This window comes from Pyrgilauda ruficollis, unplaced genomic scaffold (assembly GCF_017590135.1).
Source record: "Pyrgilauda ruficollis isolate IOZ18807 unplaced genomic scaffold, ASM1759013v1 scaffold169, whole genome shotgun sequence".
NCBI classification, from domain to species: domain Eukaryota; kingdom Metazoa; phylum Chordata; class Aves; order Passeriformes; family Passeridae; genus Pyrgilauda; species Pyrgilauda ruficollis.
This window is the reverse complement of record NW_024515764.1, coordinates 329736-350468: the sequence shown is the minus strand read 5'-3', so window position 1 is coordinate 350468 and position 20733 is coordinate 329736. Positions and strand designations below refer to the sequence as shown.

The 20733-nt window shown below is 43.9% G+C and overlaps 1 protein-coding gene across 1 annotated transcript in view; it reads right to left on the bottom strand.

Moving 5' to 3' along the window:
* The window catches only part of MIB2 (MIB E3 ubiquitin protein ligase 2), a 42484-nt gene that overhangs the window by 5374 nt on the left and 16377 nt on the right, over window positions 1–20733 (bottom strand). Inside the window, exons 4-17 of the mRNA XM_041463673.1 lie at window positions 14787–14893; window positions 12355–12549; window positions 10944–11086; window positions 10243–10350; window positions 9103–9207; window positions 8275–8437; window positions 7009–7142; window positions 5101–5249; window positions 4685–4841; window positions 3525–3679; window positions 2907–3033; window positions 2405–2433; window positions 1886–1988; window positions 1513–1691 (exon numbers count right to left, since the gene is read on the bottom strand). Coding sequence (XP_041319607.1) covers window positions 1513–1691; window positions 1886–1988; window positions 2405–2433; window positions 2907–3033; window positions 3525–3679; window positions 4685–4841; window positions 5101–5249; window positions 7009–7142; window positions 8275–8437; window positions 9103–9207; window positions 10243–10350; window positions 10944–11086; window positions 12355–12549; window positions 14787–14893 — 1854 coding nt within the window. The remainder of the gene's footprint in view (window positions 1–1512; window positions 1692–1885; window positions 1989–2404; window positions 2434–2906; window positions 3034–3524; window positions 3680–4684; window positions 4842–5100; window positions 5250–7008; window positions 7143–8274; window positions 8438–9102; window positions 9208–10242; window positions 10351–10943; window positions 11087–12354; window positions 12550–14786; window positions 14894–20733) is intronic.

The following is a 20733-nucleotide window of genomic DNA, read 5'->3' as shown; positions in this document are numbered from 1 at the left end:
ATCATAATTTCCTACCTCAAAATTTCCATACATTTTCTCTAAACTATGAAATCTTTTTTTTTGTAAAGTTATCCTTTAAAACATTTTTCTAACTCAGTTTCTCTCTCAACAATGTCTGTCCTGTTCTAGAACATTTCTAAATCATAATTTCTAACCTCAAAATTTCCATACATTTTCTCTAAACTATGAAATCTTTTTTTTTGTAAAGTTATCCTTTAAAACATTTTTCTAACTCAGTTTCTCTCTCAACAATGTCTGTCCTGTTCTAGAACATTTCTAAATCATAATTTCTAACCTCAAAATTTCCATACATTTTCTCTAAACTATGAAATCTTTTTTTTTGTAAAGTTATCCTTTAAAACATTTTTCTAACTCAGTTTCTCTCTCAACAATGTCTGTCCTGTTCTATAACATTTCTAAATCATAATTTCTTACCTCAAAATTTACATACAGATATTTACACACGTACTATGTGAAATTTCTGTTAAGTTTTAAGAATTTTTACAAATCCATTTCCCACAGGTTATCCCTGGGTTACCCCACAGGGCAGCACAGGCTCAGGCAGATAAACCTGAGACCCTTCCCTGCCCTGCTGGGACAAGCTCAGCTGGGATCCTCAATGGTTCTGCCCAAAAAAGAAAGGAAAAGAGCAGGGATCTCTAATTTATATCCATTTACACAAGTTGAAACTGCTGTTTTGGAGGTAACAGTAAAATAACAACACAATCATCTGCTGAAAGCAGATAATAATAATAATAATAATAATAATAATAATAATAATAATAATAATAATAATAATAATAATAATGGGACAATAATAATAATAAAAAAATTAATAATAATAATAATAATAATGACGAGGAATGTCAGCCTGACAGAAATGACATTTTTAAGCAAAAAACCTCAGTCCAACACATATTCCACTGGCAGAATTCCTGGGGAAGGTGTTAAAGAGACACTTTTCACCTTTTGCACTGCTGGGGGTTCCTCCTCCAGCAGGAACAGCACAGACTCTGTGCCCCAGATCAAACAGAACTCTGCTTTCGTGTTTGCAAAGCCCAAATCCAAACAAATGCTGCTCAGAGTCCCAGATAAAGCCAGCTTTGACTTGCCATACTCTCCCTCTGGCATTTTCTCAGGTATTTCTCTTATCAGCTTCAAAACAAGTGTTTATCTAGCCCTGGAATAAATCCTGGGGGTTTTGGTGCCCACTTTTGCAGTACTCTTTTTAAATATCTGTGAGTGAGGATCAAATGGAAGTAAAACAGAACCCAGGACTGCTCTGCAGAGTTGTTCTCAGTGGCCCCAGAGGCTCCTCAGATTGCCAAGGGTTTGCAAAGAGCCCTGTTAATCTGCTTTTCCCAACCCTTCCAAACTCAGCACACAGCCTCACTTCAGCCCTCCACACTCCAGAACAAACAGGACACGCTCAGGGTGACATCCTGAGGGTCTCATTGCAGAGACACCAGGGCTGGGGGAATCTCTGATTTCCAAGGGTTTCCCGAGGCTCACCTGAATTTCTGTGAGAAGTCTTTGACAATCTGGACAATTCTTCCATCTGTGATGAGGTCCAAAGGAGACTTTCCCCGATGATTTGCATAATTAATATCTGCTCCTTCTTGTGCTAAGTAGCAGGCAATGGCAGTCCCAACGTTCAGCTCCACATTTCCCAGCAAGCCAGAAGCCTGCAGCTAAAAGAAATTGAGAAAAACACTCTGAAATATACTCCCAAGCTTCTGATCTGCATCAAAATCTAAATAAAGTCTTAAACCTCGTACTTAAAACTTGGAAGTGCAACTTTTTGAAAGCACACAAAGATTCTTTTTGTAAATAATGGGTTCAAATTTTACACTGCAGGGCCAGGAGTGCCTCAGAGTGACCCTACTTGGTGATTATCCCTACAAATCAGAGAAATGGGCATGAATTTCTCTGAAAGGAAGAAGTTGGAGGCCCCACAGAGCTGCTGAGCAGCTGCTGCAGGGTGACAGCTATTTCAAGAGCCAAACTCTGATGTGCATGATCCCAAATAATTCAAAGTCAAGTCACATATTCCACTGACTTAACCAGCCAGAGTGGGTCAGGCAGGGCAAGTAAAATTAGATGGGAAGGAATTTACAGCACTCAGAGATGGTGTCACTGTCAATAATGCTGGGAGGACAGGCACAGTTCCCTCCTGAGGACTTCCAGGACTTTGGCCCTGCACCTGAGCCATCATCTCCTGGGGGTTTGGTAAGGAGCAGGATGAAGGAGCAGTGCTAAAAAAGGGGAATGGGTGGTTGCACTTATCCTAATAATTTCAAGCATAACAGTAAATAATAATAATAATAATACTGAGTGTGGGGCCTGGCAGCTCCCAAATCCCACTCCACCTTTGCTGAGTTTAGCCAAGCTGTCTGCTCCTCACACTGATTTGTCAGACAATAACACCCTGTTCTGGCCCAGAGATGGGCCAGCTGAGAGGTGTCTGAAAAACTTTTGTTCTATTTTCAGTCTCATGAGAAGGGTGACACAATACAGATGTTATAATTCACTCATCACAATCAGGAGTTAACTATTTCCTAATTACAATACATTATAAGTGTTTCTTGGCTTATCAGTTTTAGTTATACCATGCTGTTGGTGCTTTAAAGTCAATAAAGTAAAATCACCCCTCGTGGGAGCCTGGAAAAGCAGGAATTGCAGCATGGGGGATGAGATCTGAGTCTGAGCTTGGCTGCAGAGCTCAGAGTGTGGGGCCTGGCAGCTCCCAAATCCCACTCCACCTTTGTTGAGTTTAGCTGAGTTATCTGCTCCTCACAAGGAGCACCAATTTGTCAGACAATAACACATTTCCTGACCCAGGGATGGGCCAGCTGAGAGGTGTTTGAAAAACTTTTCCTTGATGTTGGTTTTGAGTTATTTCTTACCTCTTTGATGAGAATTTCAGCCACTTCCAAGTGGTTGTTGAGAGCAGCAAGGTGCAGGGCAGTGAATCCATCTTCCTTTTTGGAGTCCACCAGCTGTCGAGCCCTGGCCAGAATCTTTTTTATAGCTCTGCAGAGTTGGAGAGGTTATTAAAGATGGAAGAATGAATTTCTGCCTCTCCTGTCAGGAGTTATTCATGTCCATGTTTTACCAGGTGGTGCTGACACCAGCAATGAAGAGCAGTCCCTCAAACACACAGAATTACAAGAATACAACAAAAGCCCTCCGTTATCTTTAATAAAGCAGGGAAAAGCCACATTGCTTTGAAAATAATGAGGAGATTTATCTTTGGAAGAGTTCCAGAGGCTCCCAGGCTTTCTAAGACCCAAATATCTGAAACTGTCCAGAAGCAGTGAGATTCCCAGCCTAGGGAAGCATGAGAAAGATGAGATGGGGAAAGCAGGCAGGAGTTTCCTGTGAAGGCCTGAAGGAGCTTATCCAAACCCCAGAAATGTTTAACCAACCACCCAGAACCACATCTGCCACCTCCTCAGCCAGCCAGCACAAATTAACACCTGCTAAAGGCATAAAAATGGGAAAAAAAAAGAAAGGTAACTTACAGCTTGTTGCCTTTCAGGGCAGAATAGTGGAGCAGGTTGAAGCCTTGACAGTTCTGGACAGTGAAATCGATGTTGGGAACTTCAGTGAGAATCTCAATCACGACTTTGTAGTCCATGGTGATAGCATAATGCAGGGGGGTGTCTCCCCGGGAATCCTACACATGGAGACCAAAGCAAACCCAGGTTACCAACCTCAGAAAGCCCCAGGAAACCCCCTGGGAGCTGCTGGAACTCCTGAGCAGCTCTGAGGGATGACCCAGCACAGAACAGCCCCACCAGCACACAATAAACCCTAAAAATGAGCTGGGTCCAAGTCACCATCACTGCCTGGCCTTAAAAATGTTAAAAAAATCTTGGTTTTGGGAACAGGAGTGTGGCCACAACACACAGGAACAGCAGCTCAGCTCTCCCTGGAAGCCTGAGCAGAGCAGAAAATGCTGATGTGATGAAGAAGGGGCAGACTCAAAGCTGGAATTTCAGGGTACTGAAATTCAGGAATATTTCCCAGTGCCTCTTCAGAGGACAGATTTGAATTCTACAAAGCCACAGATGGTGTAAGACATAAAGAAGTATTATTATTGTTGTTAAGAATGAAGGGATGGGACTATTTTTGGGCTAAGAACAATTTATTGTTTAGATAAACATTAGTCTCAGAGATTGTGAAATTTTAAAGGAGTAAGCAGTTGGCTATAGCTTAAGAGTAGTCACAAGTTCTTTGTTATAAGATAATTTACATTTTTTAAGCTAATAGATAATTGTTACAGGGTTTATTTTGTTTTTCTAACTTATTACCATTACTTAATTTTGTTGCACTGTGGATACTTTTATCTAATGGGTTTCTGTCTCATGTCTGTATATATGTTTCTATCATAACTTCTAAATTCTTAGCTTATTTTATGTAACTACACTTTTACTTTATAAACTTTTCACTGTTTTATCAATACAGCTTCTTGATACATTTTTACTTACAACTACAGAAACGTAAGTTTATGGTTTTTTCTGCTTAATGTCTGTGTATTGTATTTTTACATTCATCTAAGCTTCTCTCGAGGCTGTAAATCAAACTTTTCTCACAAAGCACCTCCCCACCTCAAAAAAAAACCCAAAAAAATCCTCCAATACCTCCCTGGCCCAAATGCCTGCAGTAATGCCAAACTTACTGGGAGGTTGACATCACAGTTGAGCTCACAGAGGGCTCTCACCACCTCGGTGAAGCCTTGGCTGACAGCGACGAACAGGGCTGTGCACTTGGCATTGTTCAGCAGGTCTGCACTGGCCCCCTTGGCCAGCAGCACACGGGCAACTTCAGCTTGGTTTCTGGTTTAAAGCAAGGAAAAAACCCAGATTTGAGTCATTCCAGTCAATTCTTTCTCTTTGCAAAGCAACAGAAATCAGGTTTTGTATCCTCTCAGCCCCACCCCGCTTCCTCTCAGTGTTAAAAAAACTGGGGTGATTTTGTTTTGTTTTGTTTTCTGTCTGGTTGGGGGTTTTTTTGTTGTTTTGTTTGGGGTTTTTTTTGTTGTTAGGGTTGGGATTATTACTATTATTTCCATCAGCAGGAGGGGAGGTGTCCTACCCAAAGGCTGCGTAGTGCAGCGCCGTGTCCCCCTCGTCGTCACGCAGGTCGACGTTGGCGTGTGCCTGCAGCAGAGCCTTCACCACCTCCAGGTGCCCCTGGTAAGAGGCAATCTGCAGGGCAGTCCTGCCCTGGTTCTTGGCATCCACCTTTGGGAAGGGCAGAGACACAGAAAATCAGGGATGAGCTCGTTCTGTGCCTGGAGCAGGGGGGGAACAGCCCAGAAATCCCACGGGGTCCGTGCCCTGCTGGCTCCTCTGCTGGCCAGCAGCTCCCAGCTGAGCTTGTCCCAGAACATTCTGGAAGGGGAAGGGGACAGCATGTTTAGTCAAGAGGGGAGAAGTGAGAGAACAGAGCTGGAGCTCTGTAATTGCAAAGCCCTGCTGCCAAATCACTCAGTGCCTGAGAGCATGACGCTCCTTGATACCTCTGCCAACAATTCCCTTCCCAAGGGAAAATGTGTGAGGAAATCAAATCAGCTTTGCATAAGGCTCTGGAGGTGCCAGGTCCCTGCTGTGCTGTGCTGCTGCAGGTACTTCAGTGGGTGCAGTGGCTGCAGGGGACATCTCAGGGCTCAAGTGCTGCAGTGAGAGTTTTGGATTAAAGGCACAAGAGGTAAAAAAAAAAAAAAGGCAAAGCAGCTTCTGAAAGCAGTGGAGGCTAAGGAGAGGAGAAAGAGGCACAAAACCTCAGCAGATTGGCAAGGAGAACAAATTAATAATGAAGGTTTTATCCCTGCAGCAGTCAGAGCACAGGAGAGGCTCAAAATGATGGGTGAGTCCTTTGGGCAAAGAGGAATTAGAGGTCACTGCTGTTCTTCCATTGACACCAGGCAGACAGTGCTGATAAGCTGGAAAAACCCTGCTAAGCAATTCCAACTTGCTCTAAGTCAGCCTCAAATCCAGCCTGATCTCTCTGTAAGTCTCTAATAGAAACAGCTAATTTATTTATATATATATATTAGAGTAGAAATAGAAGTCTAATAAAAATAACTGATCGTATCATGGATTCCTTACTCTTGAGACTTTCCTATTTGGGATCAATCTGAGAATTGCAAGTATTTGTGTCTCCTTCCCACCCCCAGAAGTTTATTTATAAACTTAAATTTAAGTTTATAAATAATGAAGTATAATAAATACCAGACAACCACTAAATCAACTTCTTCAGAGCCGATCCTGGGTCACAGCCCCACAACCACACCCCCAACAAAACCTTTTTGTTACTCATGGTTTCCAAGGACACACTACTGAAACTTTGGTGGTTTTTTTCTCTTTTTTTTGCCCTGTATCTAAACCCTGAGCCCCTCCCTGCAGGAGGTTTCAGGAGATGTGATCCTGACAGTTTGGCACTCTGCAAGCACAGGAATTGTCCAGCCACGAGTCCAGCCCAGCTCCCTGCTCCAGTCAGACGTGAGATAAGACACTGCACAGATCTGGGCAGCTTTTCTCCCTCCTGATTCCAACAATGTGATTTTACAAGGTCCTCTAAGGACAGGCACAGCCAGACACAAGCCCTGCCTCTCATTTCCAGCAGATTTTCTGATTTCTGCTCCTGTTTTCCTATAGATAAACCCCTCTCCCTCTCATTCTACAGCTGCAGTGGCCACACAGGAAATTTGGGAAAAGCCAGCTTGGGAAAAGTGCTGTAAGGATTTTAGTTCAGATTTATTGCCACAAAATAGAGGCATAAAATATGCACATCTAACTTGTGAATTTAATCCCTGCAGCAATTGCAATCCTTGTAGAAATTGCAGCAAAATAAATATTCCAGCTGTTAGGAGATACCACCGAGCCTGACACATCTATTGTTTTCCTCACATTCTTTTCCCTGCTTGACTACAGAATTTTATGATGATGTTTTAAAGAGCAGAAACAAAGGAAAAATAACATTTTTGTCTTCCAAACTTGCCTTGTCTGGGTATTTCTGGAGGAGCTCCCGGATTTTAGCTGCGTTGTTGAGGGCTGCACAAATGACCAGGCACCCTGCATGCTCTGACTCTGTCCTCTGGGACAGCAGCTTCTCCAGGACAGTCACCAAAGTACCTGAAAAAGAGACAGAAATGCACCTGTCACCCCACATCTCTCAGTGTTTGAGGGGACACAGGTGTCACAGCACCCCAGCAGTGCAAAGTCAAAAAATTTTGCAAGTTCTGCCTCAAGTCTGACTTGAGCAAACAGCTCCAGATCCATCTGAATCAGGAAAACAAACAAACAAAAAATCCTGGCAAGTCTGTGCTCCCTCCCACATGATCTTGACACTCAGAGGAAATAAAGATGGTCAGGCCACAAAAAAAATTCTGAGCAGATGTGCAAAGCACAAAAAAAAAAAATCCCCTCCATGCACCATGTGGTCCCAAACTCGATTTCAGGGCAGATTAGGCAAAACAATTGTGGATTTCACAACAGTTCCATGCACAGACCTGGGAATATTTCACAAGAATCAGTGTCCTTGTGCTGGAAACAGGATGGAACAGGGAACTGAGACACAACAGGAATGAGGCAAATACTGAACCTAGGGCAGAACTGTACTTAGCAATTCTGAGCCCTAAATTCTGTATTTTCCTGTTAAGCCCAGAATTTTCAAGTCCTAAAATCTTTATTTTCCTGTCAAAACCAGTTTTGTTTACCCAGTAAGGCACAGCTGGGTTTTATTCTGTATTTTTCCCATTAATCCCAGCATTTCCAAGTCCTAAATTCTGCATTTTCCCATTAAGCTCAGCATTTCCCAGTCCTAAATCCTGCACCTCCCCATTAATCCCAGCATTTCCCAGTCCTAAATTCCAGTGAGTCCTAAATTCTGCATTTTCCTGTCAATCCCATCATTTCCAAGTCCTAAATCCTGCATTTTCCTGTTCATCCCAGCCTTTCCCATTCCTAAATTCCAGTGAGTCCTGAATTCTGCATTTTCCTGTCAATCCCATCATTTCCAAGTCCTAAATCCTACATTTCTCCATTAATCCCAGCATTTCCCAGCCACAAATCCTGTATTTCCCCATTAATCCCAGCATTTCCAAGTCCTAAATCCTGCATTTTCCTAAGGCCCAGCTTGGTTTGCCCAGCAAAGCACAGCCAAACTTCAGTTCTCCATCCAGGGAAGAACACCTGGATTTTGCCACCACCCAAAGAGCTGGACCAAAGATCTCCCAGCCCTGGGAGGAGCAGGTTTGTCCCTCACTTTTGGACTCCTTGGCACTGTCTGTGGTCATCAGGTTGGCCTCCTCCTCCCTCTGGTAGGCTGTCAGGCAGGCAGGGTTGAAGGTCCAGGACTGTCCCCCCACTGACACTCGCAGATCTCCATCCCCATAGACCTTGATCACCTTCCCAATGTGCCCCAGGGTCTGGAAGGAAAAAAAAGAAGGATTTTTTTTTTTTTCTCCACCACAAGTTCCCAGACCCAAAGCCAGGGTTTTTTGCATTTTTTTTTTTTGGGTTTATTTTTTCGTAAAGCTGCAGCTCCTGCTGTGTGAAAAGAAGCACTGGACAATGACACACTCACAGACAGCTCCCACTTCGAGGACACCAGAGGGTTCTCACCAGTTTCTGTCTCACTGGTTTGCCATGGAAGGGTTTTCCCAGCCACACTGGGAAAGGCTGGGGAGGAAGGTGCTGACAAGAACTGATCAAGCTGGGACTGGGGACGGTTTCCTCTGGGCTTTAACTGCTCCTGGAGGAACCTGCATCCCACTTTTTAGCCATGCTGGGCTGATTTTTCCACCTCCCTGCTTCATTGCAGAGAGTCAGGGAGGGCATAAGAGGAATTTGATGATGGAAACCTCTCCCATGAGTTGGTGGCAGCCAAATCCTTTTTTGCTGGATTCCCCCTTGTCCCGTTTGGGTGCCGCGGGCACGACAGTGTCACCGAGAGCCACCAGCAGCAGGGGCTGGGCAGGGACTTCCCAGCAGGAATTCTGGGGGGGTACAAGCCCATGTCTAAGTGCTGAGGGCTTGGGGGAGCTCAGGAGGTTACTGGACTGTCCTGGAACTGGAACTGGCGCGCACTCACAGGTGCCATCTCATCTGTCCACTCCCCATGACCAGGTTGGAACCGCTTCACTGTTTCCATATCATCTATCACCCGGACCACATCACCAACCCAAAAGGTGTTGAGCTACAAGAAAAAGAAAGTCATAAGCTTTTGGGGGATGAAGCCACACACAGACAGAGACAAAAAATTAATAGTGATCAGCCCGCACCACCCCAGTCCCAAAATTCCAACAAACAAGACACCCACTGAGTCAAAAAACAGCATGGCAAAACATAAATGCAGCTACCAAGAAAATAAACACAGCCTAATTCTTTTTTAAGCCAAGTACATATTTAAGTAGGGAAATAATTTGGAACAGGCAGTTTCCTAACTTCTTTTGCTCCAAATGGTTTATTATTAATACCAGATAAAGCATGGAAGTTTTCTTGGTCCATCTCCTCGCTACACCTGGCTAGGCACTGGAGATTTTAATTCAGTCTAATAAGGAAGTTAAATGTTTGTTATTTTAAACAGAAAAGGGAAAGCAGGGTTTATCTGTGCTGGGAATTTGCCAGATGCTCCCTCTGCTCACTGAGCTAGGAAGGGAGCAGTGTCAAAACACACTTTTCAGAGCAGACTGATTTTGTGCAAAACAGTCTGACACTGCATTTTCCACTGGTGTTGGGAGTTTTTAGCATTGTGACCTTGCTCAGGTCAGAATTTTGTGGTCTTCCAGCAGCTTCTTCTACACCTAATTATCTCTAATTATCCACTTCTCAAAGTCCTCAAACCTCTGGGGAAGGCCAGAGCTGCGAGCTTTAGAAATACAGCCACAAAATTAGAAGGGCTGGATTAAAGTTTCAGAAGAAATCAAAGAGAAGTGAAACAAAGCTGCAAAAAAGAACAAGATGAAGACACAAAACAAGGAAGAACAAAAAAAAAAATCAAAGGGAAATTATGTGGGGAAAAGGTTCATCACAAGGGCAAGGCAGCCGCAGAAGGATGAGGGACTGGAAGCTGAAATTAAGAAATGCAGTTTACCTTCAGGACTTTGCAAAAGTTCAAAAAACAGGACAATTGTGTTTAGAAGAGCAGGGTGTCCCTTCAGCACCTCTGGGGACACACTGAGCCCTAACCCAGCAGGATCAGTGACCTCCCTGCAGCATTCCCAGCACCTACCTTGGTCAGGGCTCCAGGGTGGAAAGTCCAGCGGGTCTCAGGGTTGAACTGGACCCTCACGTCCCCTCTGTCCGTGATCCTGTGCACGGTCCCTGTCTGCCCAATGAACTTTGGGCACAAAATAAAAGAGGGGAAAGCCCCTCGATAAATCACCTTGTTTAATAGTGGGGAAAGAAGGTGTCTAAGGCTAAACCACCCAGCATTTCCCATCCACACTGCTCCCAAATCTACGTTCTGTAGCTTCTTACTAAGCCCAGCATTTCCCAGTCCTAAACTCTGGATTTTCCCTTTAATTCCATCATTTCCTAATCCTAAATTCTGGATTTTCCTATTAATCCAAGCATTTCCAAGTCCTAAATTCCTCTGAATCTTAAATTCCGTATTTTCCTGTTAATCCCAGATTTCCCAGTCCGAATTTCTGGATTTTCCCTTTAATTCCATCATTTCCCAATCCTAAATTCTGCATTTTCCTGTTAATCCCAACATTTTCAAGTCCTAAATTCCTGTAAATATCTACAAGGCCATTCTCATCCAACAGAGCCCAAAAATAGGACCCTGGAGTCAGAGTTATCACTAAAAAAAATCTGCATTTGTGATTCACTTCAGCTCTAAGGTCACACAAAGATGTTCTGGTAATTTCCTGAGCAGTGCAGAAGGAGGCAGAGGCTGGAATTGTAGCCAGGGAGAATCCAAGGACTTACCTCAGCCATTTTGGGATTCCAGCCCCCGTGGCCCTCCTGCATCTCCCGCAGGATGTCGATGTCCAGCAGGCACTTCACCTTGTCCCCGTGCTGGAAGGGATGCCTGTCTGTGCTCTCCTTCCTCTGCAGCTCAGCTGGTTTCCCTGGGGACAGCAAGGACAGCACCCACAGGCATGCAGGGTGCAGTCACACACCCTGGGTGCCACACTGGCTTCCTTACAAGGGCTGAAAATTAACATTAATTTGGGGCAGAATGGTGCAAATCCCTTTTCATGCTCTATACACTCTACAGGACAGCAGAGAAATCAGCAGGATTTGACTCTAATTATATTAATAATTACATTATATTAAAATTATATTTTACAATTTCCAATTTTATATTAATAATCCATAAGCAGCTCTAACAAGAGCCATTTTGTGCCTCTGCAGAGCAGGGAATGCCTCTCAGGCCCTGGCAGACACCAGGAGCTGTTCTTAGCAATCCACTCACCCACAACTGCTGTTCAGACATGCCCACACAGCACCCAAAATTAGTTCTTCCCCCCCACAGGCAGGCACAGAATTCACTCTGAGGAGTTCCTTACCCTCCCACCCATCCCATGCATCCATACCCCTGGAATTAATCTCCTCATCCAACCTTTCCCTCCCCTCATGCTCTTGCCAAGGTGCCCAGGGAGAGAAAAGTTTGAGAAGGACTGGTAAAAGTTTTCCTGAAAAGTTTTGTCTGATAAAAACCCTGATTTTGTTGCTGCAAACACCAGAACAGACCCCTCTGTTTTCCTTCAGGGGAGCCAAAGATGTCCCTGCATCTCATTAAAAGAAAAACAACCCAACAGCTAAATTACACCTGGGTGGAAAAAAAGCTTCAAATCCAAAAGCACAAGGAGTTTCCTTGGGCTTAAGAGGAAAGGGGGATTGCAGCAAGTTGCCAGTACAGACATCCCCTTTTCCCATAATTTTTTATAATTTTTGGCCGTTCTGTTCTCCAAAATCTCCCTTTGGTCACGTTCCCACTTTTGGCTCCACCAGGAGAGTGTTTGCTCTCTAAAAGCACAGCGAACAACAGCTTGCCTGAAGAGTGAAAAGCTTTGGATTGACAAATGTAACAAAAGTGAGAAAAGTTGGGTTCTCTGTAGCAGAGTGGGAATTTCCTGCGTTTCCAGCAGAGGTTGTATTCCTTGGGATAGAACTGTGGGTATTCCAATGATTTTAACACTAAAAGTCCAAACTATTTCATGAACCGCTCTGAGATCAAGCAGTATGTTCACACACAAACCAAATTCTCTCAAATAATGCTCATTATGTGGGAACTTTAGAAAACCAGGAGGTGGTTTTGTGTCTTCCAAACAAAAAATGGCTTCAGCGCCAACGGCCGTGTGAATCACAACTTCTCAACAAAGACTTCACCCACCTAATTTTGGGAGGTGCTCCTTGTAGTAGAAGCCCCCAGAAGCCTCCACAGTACATTTGAGGTCCACTTTTCCCTTGTGGCCCACCCTGTAGACGTTGGTGGTGCCATCTGCCCAGGTGACGCTGGCGACGCTGCGGCCGGTCTCCACGTCCCAGCCGCGGATATCGACCACGCGGCCGGTCTTGCCCTCACCCCCTGAGGGGAAAAGAAGTGCAAATCAGGAAAACTGGATCATGAGACAACTCATTTGGAGTGATTAGGAGGGAATCTCTGCGTTAAAGTTGCTGAAACCCAGCGAGCCGTTCAATTTTGGAATGATTCTGTGGAGGATTCCTGGTGTGCAGGAGCATGGCCTAGTTGGGGAATACACACGTGGTGTCATGGCACCACACTGTGGCAACAAAAATACTCAGCAGTGCTGCAAGATCCAGGATCCAAGTGCTAAAGATCCACCCAGGATCTTTCAATCTCTCCCCAACACCATCCATGTGCTGCAAGATCCAGGATCCAAGGGTTCAAGATCCACCCAGGATCTTTCAATCTCTCCCCAGCCCCATCCATGTGCTGCAAGATCCACCCAGGATCTTCAAATCTCTCCCCAACACCATCCATGTGCTGCAAGACCCAGGATCCAAGGGTTCAAAATCCACCCAGGATCTTTAAATCTCTCCCCAGCACCATCCATGTGCTGCAAGATCCACCCAGGATCTTCAAATCTCTCCCCAACCCCATCCGGGGGAGGAACATCAAAGAAACTTGGTTTTCTTCAAGCAAGGAGCTTGAGGAATCCAGAAGAAGAGGATGGATGTGGGGAGGTGATTCTGGCTGGGCACTGGGACGTGTTCTGATCCAAGAGACAACACAGTGACCCCATCTGGGGGAGGAACATCAAAGAAACTTGGTTTTCTTCAAGCAAGGAGCTTGAGGAATCCAGAAGAAGAGGATGGATGTGGGGAGGTGATTCTGGCTGGGCACTGGGACGTGTTCTGATCCAAGAGACAACACAGTGAAGGCAATCAGGGTTTGCAGATTCCCAGTCTGGGCAAGTCCCAACACTTCCCCAAGACTTCCCCAGACAAGGACAGCAAGATCTGTTTCACTGAGGAACTTGTGGCTGTCTGCAAAGTCCTGAAACCCAACAGCCTGAAGGAGCTGAGCTCCTCATTCATCAGCACAATGCAAAGGCTGGGTTTTGCTGGCAGTTCTGCTCATGACAAGACCATGGCTGTGGTTGGAGCAGCTCCACCAAGACCAGAGAGCAGCTGAGGGCTGGATTTAGGGCTCCTCTCACTGCTCCTGCCCAGGGAGCTGCTTTCAGGTCAGCAGCACCGTCAGCAGCACAAGTCTCAGACATGTAAATGCTGCTGTGATCTCCAGAGGGTGGATAAGCTGTATTGAGCATAAGCTGATTTACCCTCTGACCCTGCAAGCATCCACATCCTCCACCGAGCCCAGAGCTGCAATAAATGGCAGAGTCAACTCTGGAAACCTTTGAACTTTTGACTTAATTCTTCAGAGGAAAAAGGAGCTGTAAACATCACAGTGTGTGTGCAGGGCTCTGGGACAAATGGGGAGGAAAGCTCCCTCAGCCCTGGAGCAGCACACAGCAACTGCTGTCACTGACCTGGGGACAAGAATTACACCCCTAAAGCAGTTTAAAAAAACATTTTTGTCCCATTGCATTCTCAGCCTGAAGGTTTCAATTCCTACAGAAAGCAGGAACCAACCTCCAGCAACCACAGAGTCCTTCATTAGTGCACCATGGGAAACCCTCCTTAGAGAGAATTCCTCCTCACTGTTCTTCAAAGTATCCAAATAAAGACATTGCAAAAACTCCAAAAGAAAATGGATACTGTGCACAAAGTCAGATAAACTCTCCACTATCAATTGAAGCTTTTTCAGGAAGAGGGGAGTCTTTCTTTTCTTGTAATGTGGTGTGCATTTACAATTTTATACAAGAATTTCCAGCATGGTTCTCAGTGGTTTTCACATCTATGGAAGAGGAGCAGCAAAACTTCCTCCCCACACCCTGGACATGGTTTATGTCACAGATATGACAATACATGGAAAAAATAGATTTTAATTACTCTAAAGAACAGGCACCTGCATCACTTGAACAACCCCCCTAGAAGCTGCTGCTCAACATGTGGATTTTCAACCAGCAATTTGAAAAAATAAAAGAATATTTTACATACAGAAAAAATTATTTTGTATATATATATATATATATATATATATATATATAATTAGCTACATATTTTTAAAATAGATAAATCTATAAACAGGAATAAAATAGAAAATAAAAACATAGATTAAAATTAATATATATAAAATAAAAAAAATTAAAATATTAAATATTGAAAGTATCAATGTTTTATATATATATTAGAAAAACAAATGGTGTTCTACAGGACTTTCCAAAAGCAGCTTACCATCCTGGTTACCCCACTCCCAGTCAGGCCCACGGACCACTTTAGCCCCCTGGAAAGTCCCTTTTAACGTGATGCGAGTCAGATTCTGGCGAGGGCTCACGAGGACCCTGCAAAAACAAAATCAGAGGAACAAATCAATTTGTTGTTACAGAAGTGCCAAAGCTCTGCTCCAGCTGAGGGCTGTCCCACGAGGACCACCCTTGACTTTAGGTGATGGACATTTCTGGGGGGGCCCTGCAGGGAGGCACTGATGGAGCTCAGCAGGTTCTGCAATCAGAGAATCAGAGAACCTGAATCAGATTCAGAGAATCAGAGAATCTGAATGTGATCCAGAGAATCAGAGAATCTGAATGTGATCCAGAGAATCAGAGAATCTGAATCTGATTCAGAAAATCAGAGCAGTTCAGAGCACTGCGCAGGGCTGTGGCATTCATGGAGCTCAGCATGTTCTGCAATCAGAGAATCAGAGAATTTGAACATGAATTAGAGAATCAGAGAATCTGAATCTGACTCAGAGAATCAGGGGATCTGAGTCTGATTCAGAGAACCAGAGAATCTGAATCTGATTCAGAGAATCGGAGCAGCAGGACTGTGGAATTCATGGAGCTCAGCATGTTCTGCAATCAGGGAATCAGAGAATCTGAATCAGATTCAGAGAATCAGAGCAGTGCAGAGCAGCAGGCCTGTGGCATTCATGGAGCTCAGCATGTTCTGCAAGCTGAGAATCAGAGAATCTGAATCAGAGACTCTGAATCTGATTCAGAAAATCAGAGAATCAGAGAATCTGAATCTGAATCAGAGAATGTGAATCTGATTCAGAGAATCAGAGCAGCTCAGACCAGTAGGGCTGTGGCATTCCTGGAGCTCAGCAAGTTCTGCAAGCAGAAAATCAAAGAATCTGAATCTGAATCAGAGAATCAGAGAATGTGAATCTGATTCAGAGAATCAGAGCAGCTCAGACCAGTAGGGCTGTGGCATTCCTTGGAGCTCAGCAAATTCTGAAAGCAGAAAATCAGAGAATCTGAATCTGAATCAGAGAATCAGAGAATGTGAATCTGATTCAGAGAATCAGGGAATCTGACTCTGATCCAGAGAATGAGAGCAGCTCAGAGCAGCAGGGCTGTGCCTGGAGCATCCCAGGCTCTCCCAGACCTGCCCTGCACCCCACAGCCCCAGCAGAGACCCCCCAGCTGCAGGGAAAAGCAGCAAGGTACCTACGTGATGGTGAACAGGGGGTCTGATGTCCTGTTAAAGCAGCTCCCAATTCCCATAATGTCACAGCAGCCTCTCTGCTGACCCCAGGCTGCCACAAAGCCTTCTCATCAGTCACCAAAAAATCCACGGGGACCTGCCTGGCTGCTCAGCCAGGCTGCAATCCCTTTTCTAGGTGCCCCAATCCATGCCCCTGCAGCCAGACAGGCTCTTGGCAAGTCCCAGCCCAGACAGGGCAGCCCAAGTTCAGCAGCTGCTGCTCAGGGCAAGGGGAGGGGAAGCTTCCTGGGGGTAGGGCTGACCTCAGAGCACTGCATTTCTTTTCCATCTAATACCTCCAGAGGAAAGGTGGAGACTCAGGAGGATGAAAAGCTTATGCTTGAACTTAGTGTTTACTTATCCAGCAAATGCTTAAGTCTTTTACTTTTCTTAACCTGTTAGCAGATCTGCCACCTGTGGTTTACAACCCTGTGTGTTTCAAAAGAGGAAGGGACTATTTATGCCTTGCTCTTATAATGACTAATAATTAATATTCATTAATTACCCAGGCTGGAGCTCATCAGGAGGAAAATGAAGGCTCTGCATTTGGAGGGTTGATATTTTGACTGGTTTAAGCACCATCAAGGCTGGATATTGTTAAGAAAGAAGATAATGACAGCAGAGGGAAAAGCTCAGCTACAAAGAGCCACTGCTCAACGTTCATTTTATTGCACTATCAGGCACTGATAAAACCAGCATGGATTTGGGTACAGCCTCTGAAACAGCCTAGATGTTTTCACTGCATTTTGTTCAATGTTTTTCTAATAATTTATCAAAGATGTCTGAGCCGAGCCCTGAGACAAAGTGATAAAAATGTAGTTCTCTCTTCCAAAGCCTTCTCTCACAAGGGATGGGATTCAATGCAAAGATTCTTACTGATAGTAAAATAAAGCACCAAGCTGAGCTTAAGATGTTTAAATAGCAAAATATCCACCCCTCATTCTATTCTTAGCAGAAGTTCCCTTTTTGGATTATCATGTAACAGTAGTCATTCCCCAGCTCAACACTCTCACATTAACCTGCCACCTCCTCTGAAATTTGTGGATGGAGACCAAAAAAACAAAGCTGATCCATTTAGAAAGCCGAGTTTCCTCAAAGAAGGAAATTGTAAGAAACTCCATCTCCTGTCCTGCTGAAATTCTGGGGCCACCCAGCAGAAGTGCCCTCCTTCCCCAGCCTCACCAAAATTCTGACCCTGCCTTAAACCACCCATCACCAAAGAGTGATGCAAGCACCACATCTCCTGAGCCAAAGATTCTTATCAAGGTTTTCATCTAATTCAATGTTTTGCTCCAAATATTGGCTAACAACCAAAGTTACCCAGTGTGATGCAAAAATACCCCTGAGATAAATTTAATCCCTGTGGTACTGCCTTTAATAACAAATTTAATTATGACAGCACAAGTCTGCAGCCATTTCTGCCCCACAAATTCCAAGGATATTAAATTACTGCAGAGCCCAGAAATGTACAGAATGAAGTTATGGCTCTCTCCAGCATGGAGAACCACTCCCTGGGGATGTTCTGCCTGCTCAAGCTTCTCTGAGGTGCTGATTTGGGTTTTGACATCCCTGAGATCTCTGCTGCAGCATCTGGAACAGCTGCTTTAAAGAGAGGGATGGGAAATCCAAATCCACTGATCTGGAGAAATTCAAACAAAAACTACTTTAAATTTGCAGCAGCAAGCCGAAGCTCCTTCACACCAGGCTTGGCTGATGTGTTTGGTAAGATTTTTCTGCTGCAGAAAGTTCTTATCTGAAGAAATAAACACAATTAAGGGGACTGGGAAGCAGAAGGGATGGTTACTCTGCAAGGTGGCAGCCCATAAATATCACATTAATCCCTTCATAAAGGCACAGCTCTAAACCAAATTTTCCTCTTGTGGGAGACACAAACCCACATCCCTGCCAGGACACACAAAGATCCACCTCCAGAAAAGCCAAAACACGAAGATCTTGCAGGAACTACAGATAAAAGTGACCTCAATGCAAGAAATTCCAGGTTTTCTAATCCCCCCAGCAAAGCTCCTCCTGAAACTCTTCCAGCAGAGGATAAAGGAAGGCACTTGTGACAGATGGCTGCTGGTTGCTCAAGCAGGAACCAGACTAAGACAAGGAGCTGGAGAGGGATCAGGATCACAGAAACCTATTTCAGGAACTGCCTCTACCCAGATTTTTTCCTTTTCAATCCTTTCCTTCCCAGACAAGGCACATTTATTGACAAAACCAGCTGTATCCTTATATCATACACGTAGATATCCTTATAGCCACGTCTTTATCAGTAAAAGCTGTGGGTTTTTGGTAACCCCCAATGTAATTTGGATCAGTAATTTGGTTCTCAGGAACTGCCTCTACCCAGATTTTTTCCTTTTCAATCCTTTCCTTCCTTGACAAGACACAGTTCATGACAAAACAAGCTGTATCCTTATAACACATGAATTTATCAGTGTTTTTTTGGTAACCCTAAAGTCATTTGGATCACAGAAACCTATTTCAGGAACTGCCTCTACCCAGATTTTTTCCTTTTCAATCCTTTCCTTCCCTGACAAGGCACATTTATTGACAAAACCAGCTGTATCCTTAAAACACATTAATTTATCAGTAAAAGCTGTGGGTTTTTGGTAACCCCCAAAATAATTTGGATCAAATCCTGCTCTGAAAAGCCACAGCAGGGAAGGTTTCAGACCAAGGCTACTAAATGGGAACTAAAAAGGTTCCTGCAGACAGTTTTTCACCCAGAAATGTTCATGCAGAGCATTTAAAGGCAGAATATTGCACTGAGAAGATGCAGAAACACCAGTGAGCACACAGAGTGAAAAATGTCTTATTATCATCCTCCAAACTTCATTATTAGCTCACAACCCAGCTAAAGCTGGTTCAGTGAAGGTTTCTCCTGTTTGAAGGTTTGATCATGTCATTCCAGAAAAGATAAAGATAAAATATGTCACTGAAGCACAATCCCTGTTCCAAAAATGAAACAGGATAATCCAAATTACACCAGGGAAGGCCCAGTATGAAAACACACCTTGCTGCTCATGGCTGGGGTTTTTTAAGGAGGCACAGGCAATTTATCTGGCAAATCATGGTGGTTTTTGCCCTAAAGTAAAACCATACATTCATTAACAGATTTAAAAAAATAATAATAAATAATAATCCATAATAATAATAAATTAATCTGATTCCAAATATTCCTCACTCAAATTTCTTAGTTCAAACTGCCACTGCAGATTAAAAGAAATAGTTAATAAATACCAGCTGCTGAGGAGGTTACCATGTAAATAAACCTGCATCTCTTTATTGCCCAGAAATCAAACACCCAGCAGTTGTCACTCAGCTGCTGGATTAGCTCAGCTCTCAGAGCCACAGATGGGAATTTGGATTATTAAAGGGTTTGCACTGCACAGACCTAAATCAGAGCACACACTTGTTCCTGGATCTGATTTCCAACTCCAGCTGGTAACTCCACCAGCCAGAGCTGGTTTAAGAATTACAGATGAAAATAACTGCAATTTCTGTTTTGACTACAGGATAAAGCACAATGGGAGAAAATATTTGTATTTCTTGTGCTTGATTACACAAAACATTTCCCTGTGCAGCTCTCTGGCTCCTCCAGCTCCATTGTTTGCCAGGAAAAAAAACCAAAAAAAAACAGGGCTTGCAAAAAAAACTACTGAGGTTGTGATTTATTGGTGAGAGAAGGCTAGAAAATAGCCTGGGTAAATTGTTCCACATCTGAAATTCAGCTCAGCCCCAGCCCTGAGCAGGTGATCCAAGCAAAATGTTGGTGCTGCATGGGAATAGAACAAAATTAATATTTTGTGTCTCAGTTTGATTATTTGCAGAAGTCACCAGAATGTGCCTGACTTTTCCAGCCCTAATAGAAACTTGATGAGCTTTGCTTTGCTGCCCTGCTCACAGACACTGATTTATCTTCCAATTACTAAGCACATATTCAGCAAATGGATACAACAGCTCTGAAAAAAGCTCTTCAGTAAAACTCAGCTGTTCCATCCTTTTAAGCCAAGGATGAGAGCCTCTCCCACAAGAGCCATAAAATCCAAACTAAACAAGACCAATATAAAATAACAAATTAGGAGGTCAGGAAGAGATTACCTCAAATAGCAGAATTAAAAAAAATCAGCACTTCAAGTTCAAACTCAGGTCATTCTAAGAGCTGAAATAGCTCTTCAGGTAAAGGTGTCTCCAAAGCCTCTTTGGAGAACTGATTGGGAACCCTCTGCAGGGCCTGTCTGGGGTTAAATCCCCCTAAATCCTGGATTAGTGACCTGCTGCAGACTGGGATGGCTCAGCAGCCAGGCAGGCTCTGGCAGCAGCAGGAATTTGTGAAGGACCAAAGGATTCCCACTCCCTGTCAGAGAAAGGAGCTGGGAGAATCCTGGGATCTAAAGGAGGCTCAACAGCAAAACCCAAATCCACACAGCATTCACCACTGACTTTTTAAATACTCTGATTTTCTCTCCTTGTCCTTAAGGAAGTGCCAAAGGTTTTCTCTTCTACTTTACTTAGAAGGAAAAAAAAAATACTCTGATTTTTCTCTCTTTGTCCTTAAGGGACTACCAAAGGTTTTATCTACTACTTTACTTAGAAGGAAAAAAAAAGAAAATACTCTGTTTTTCTCTTTTTGTCCCTAAGGAACTGCCAAAGGTTTTATCTTCTACTTTATTTAGAAGAAAAAAAA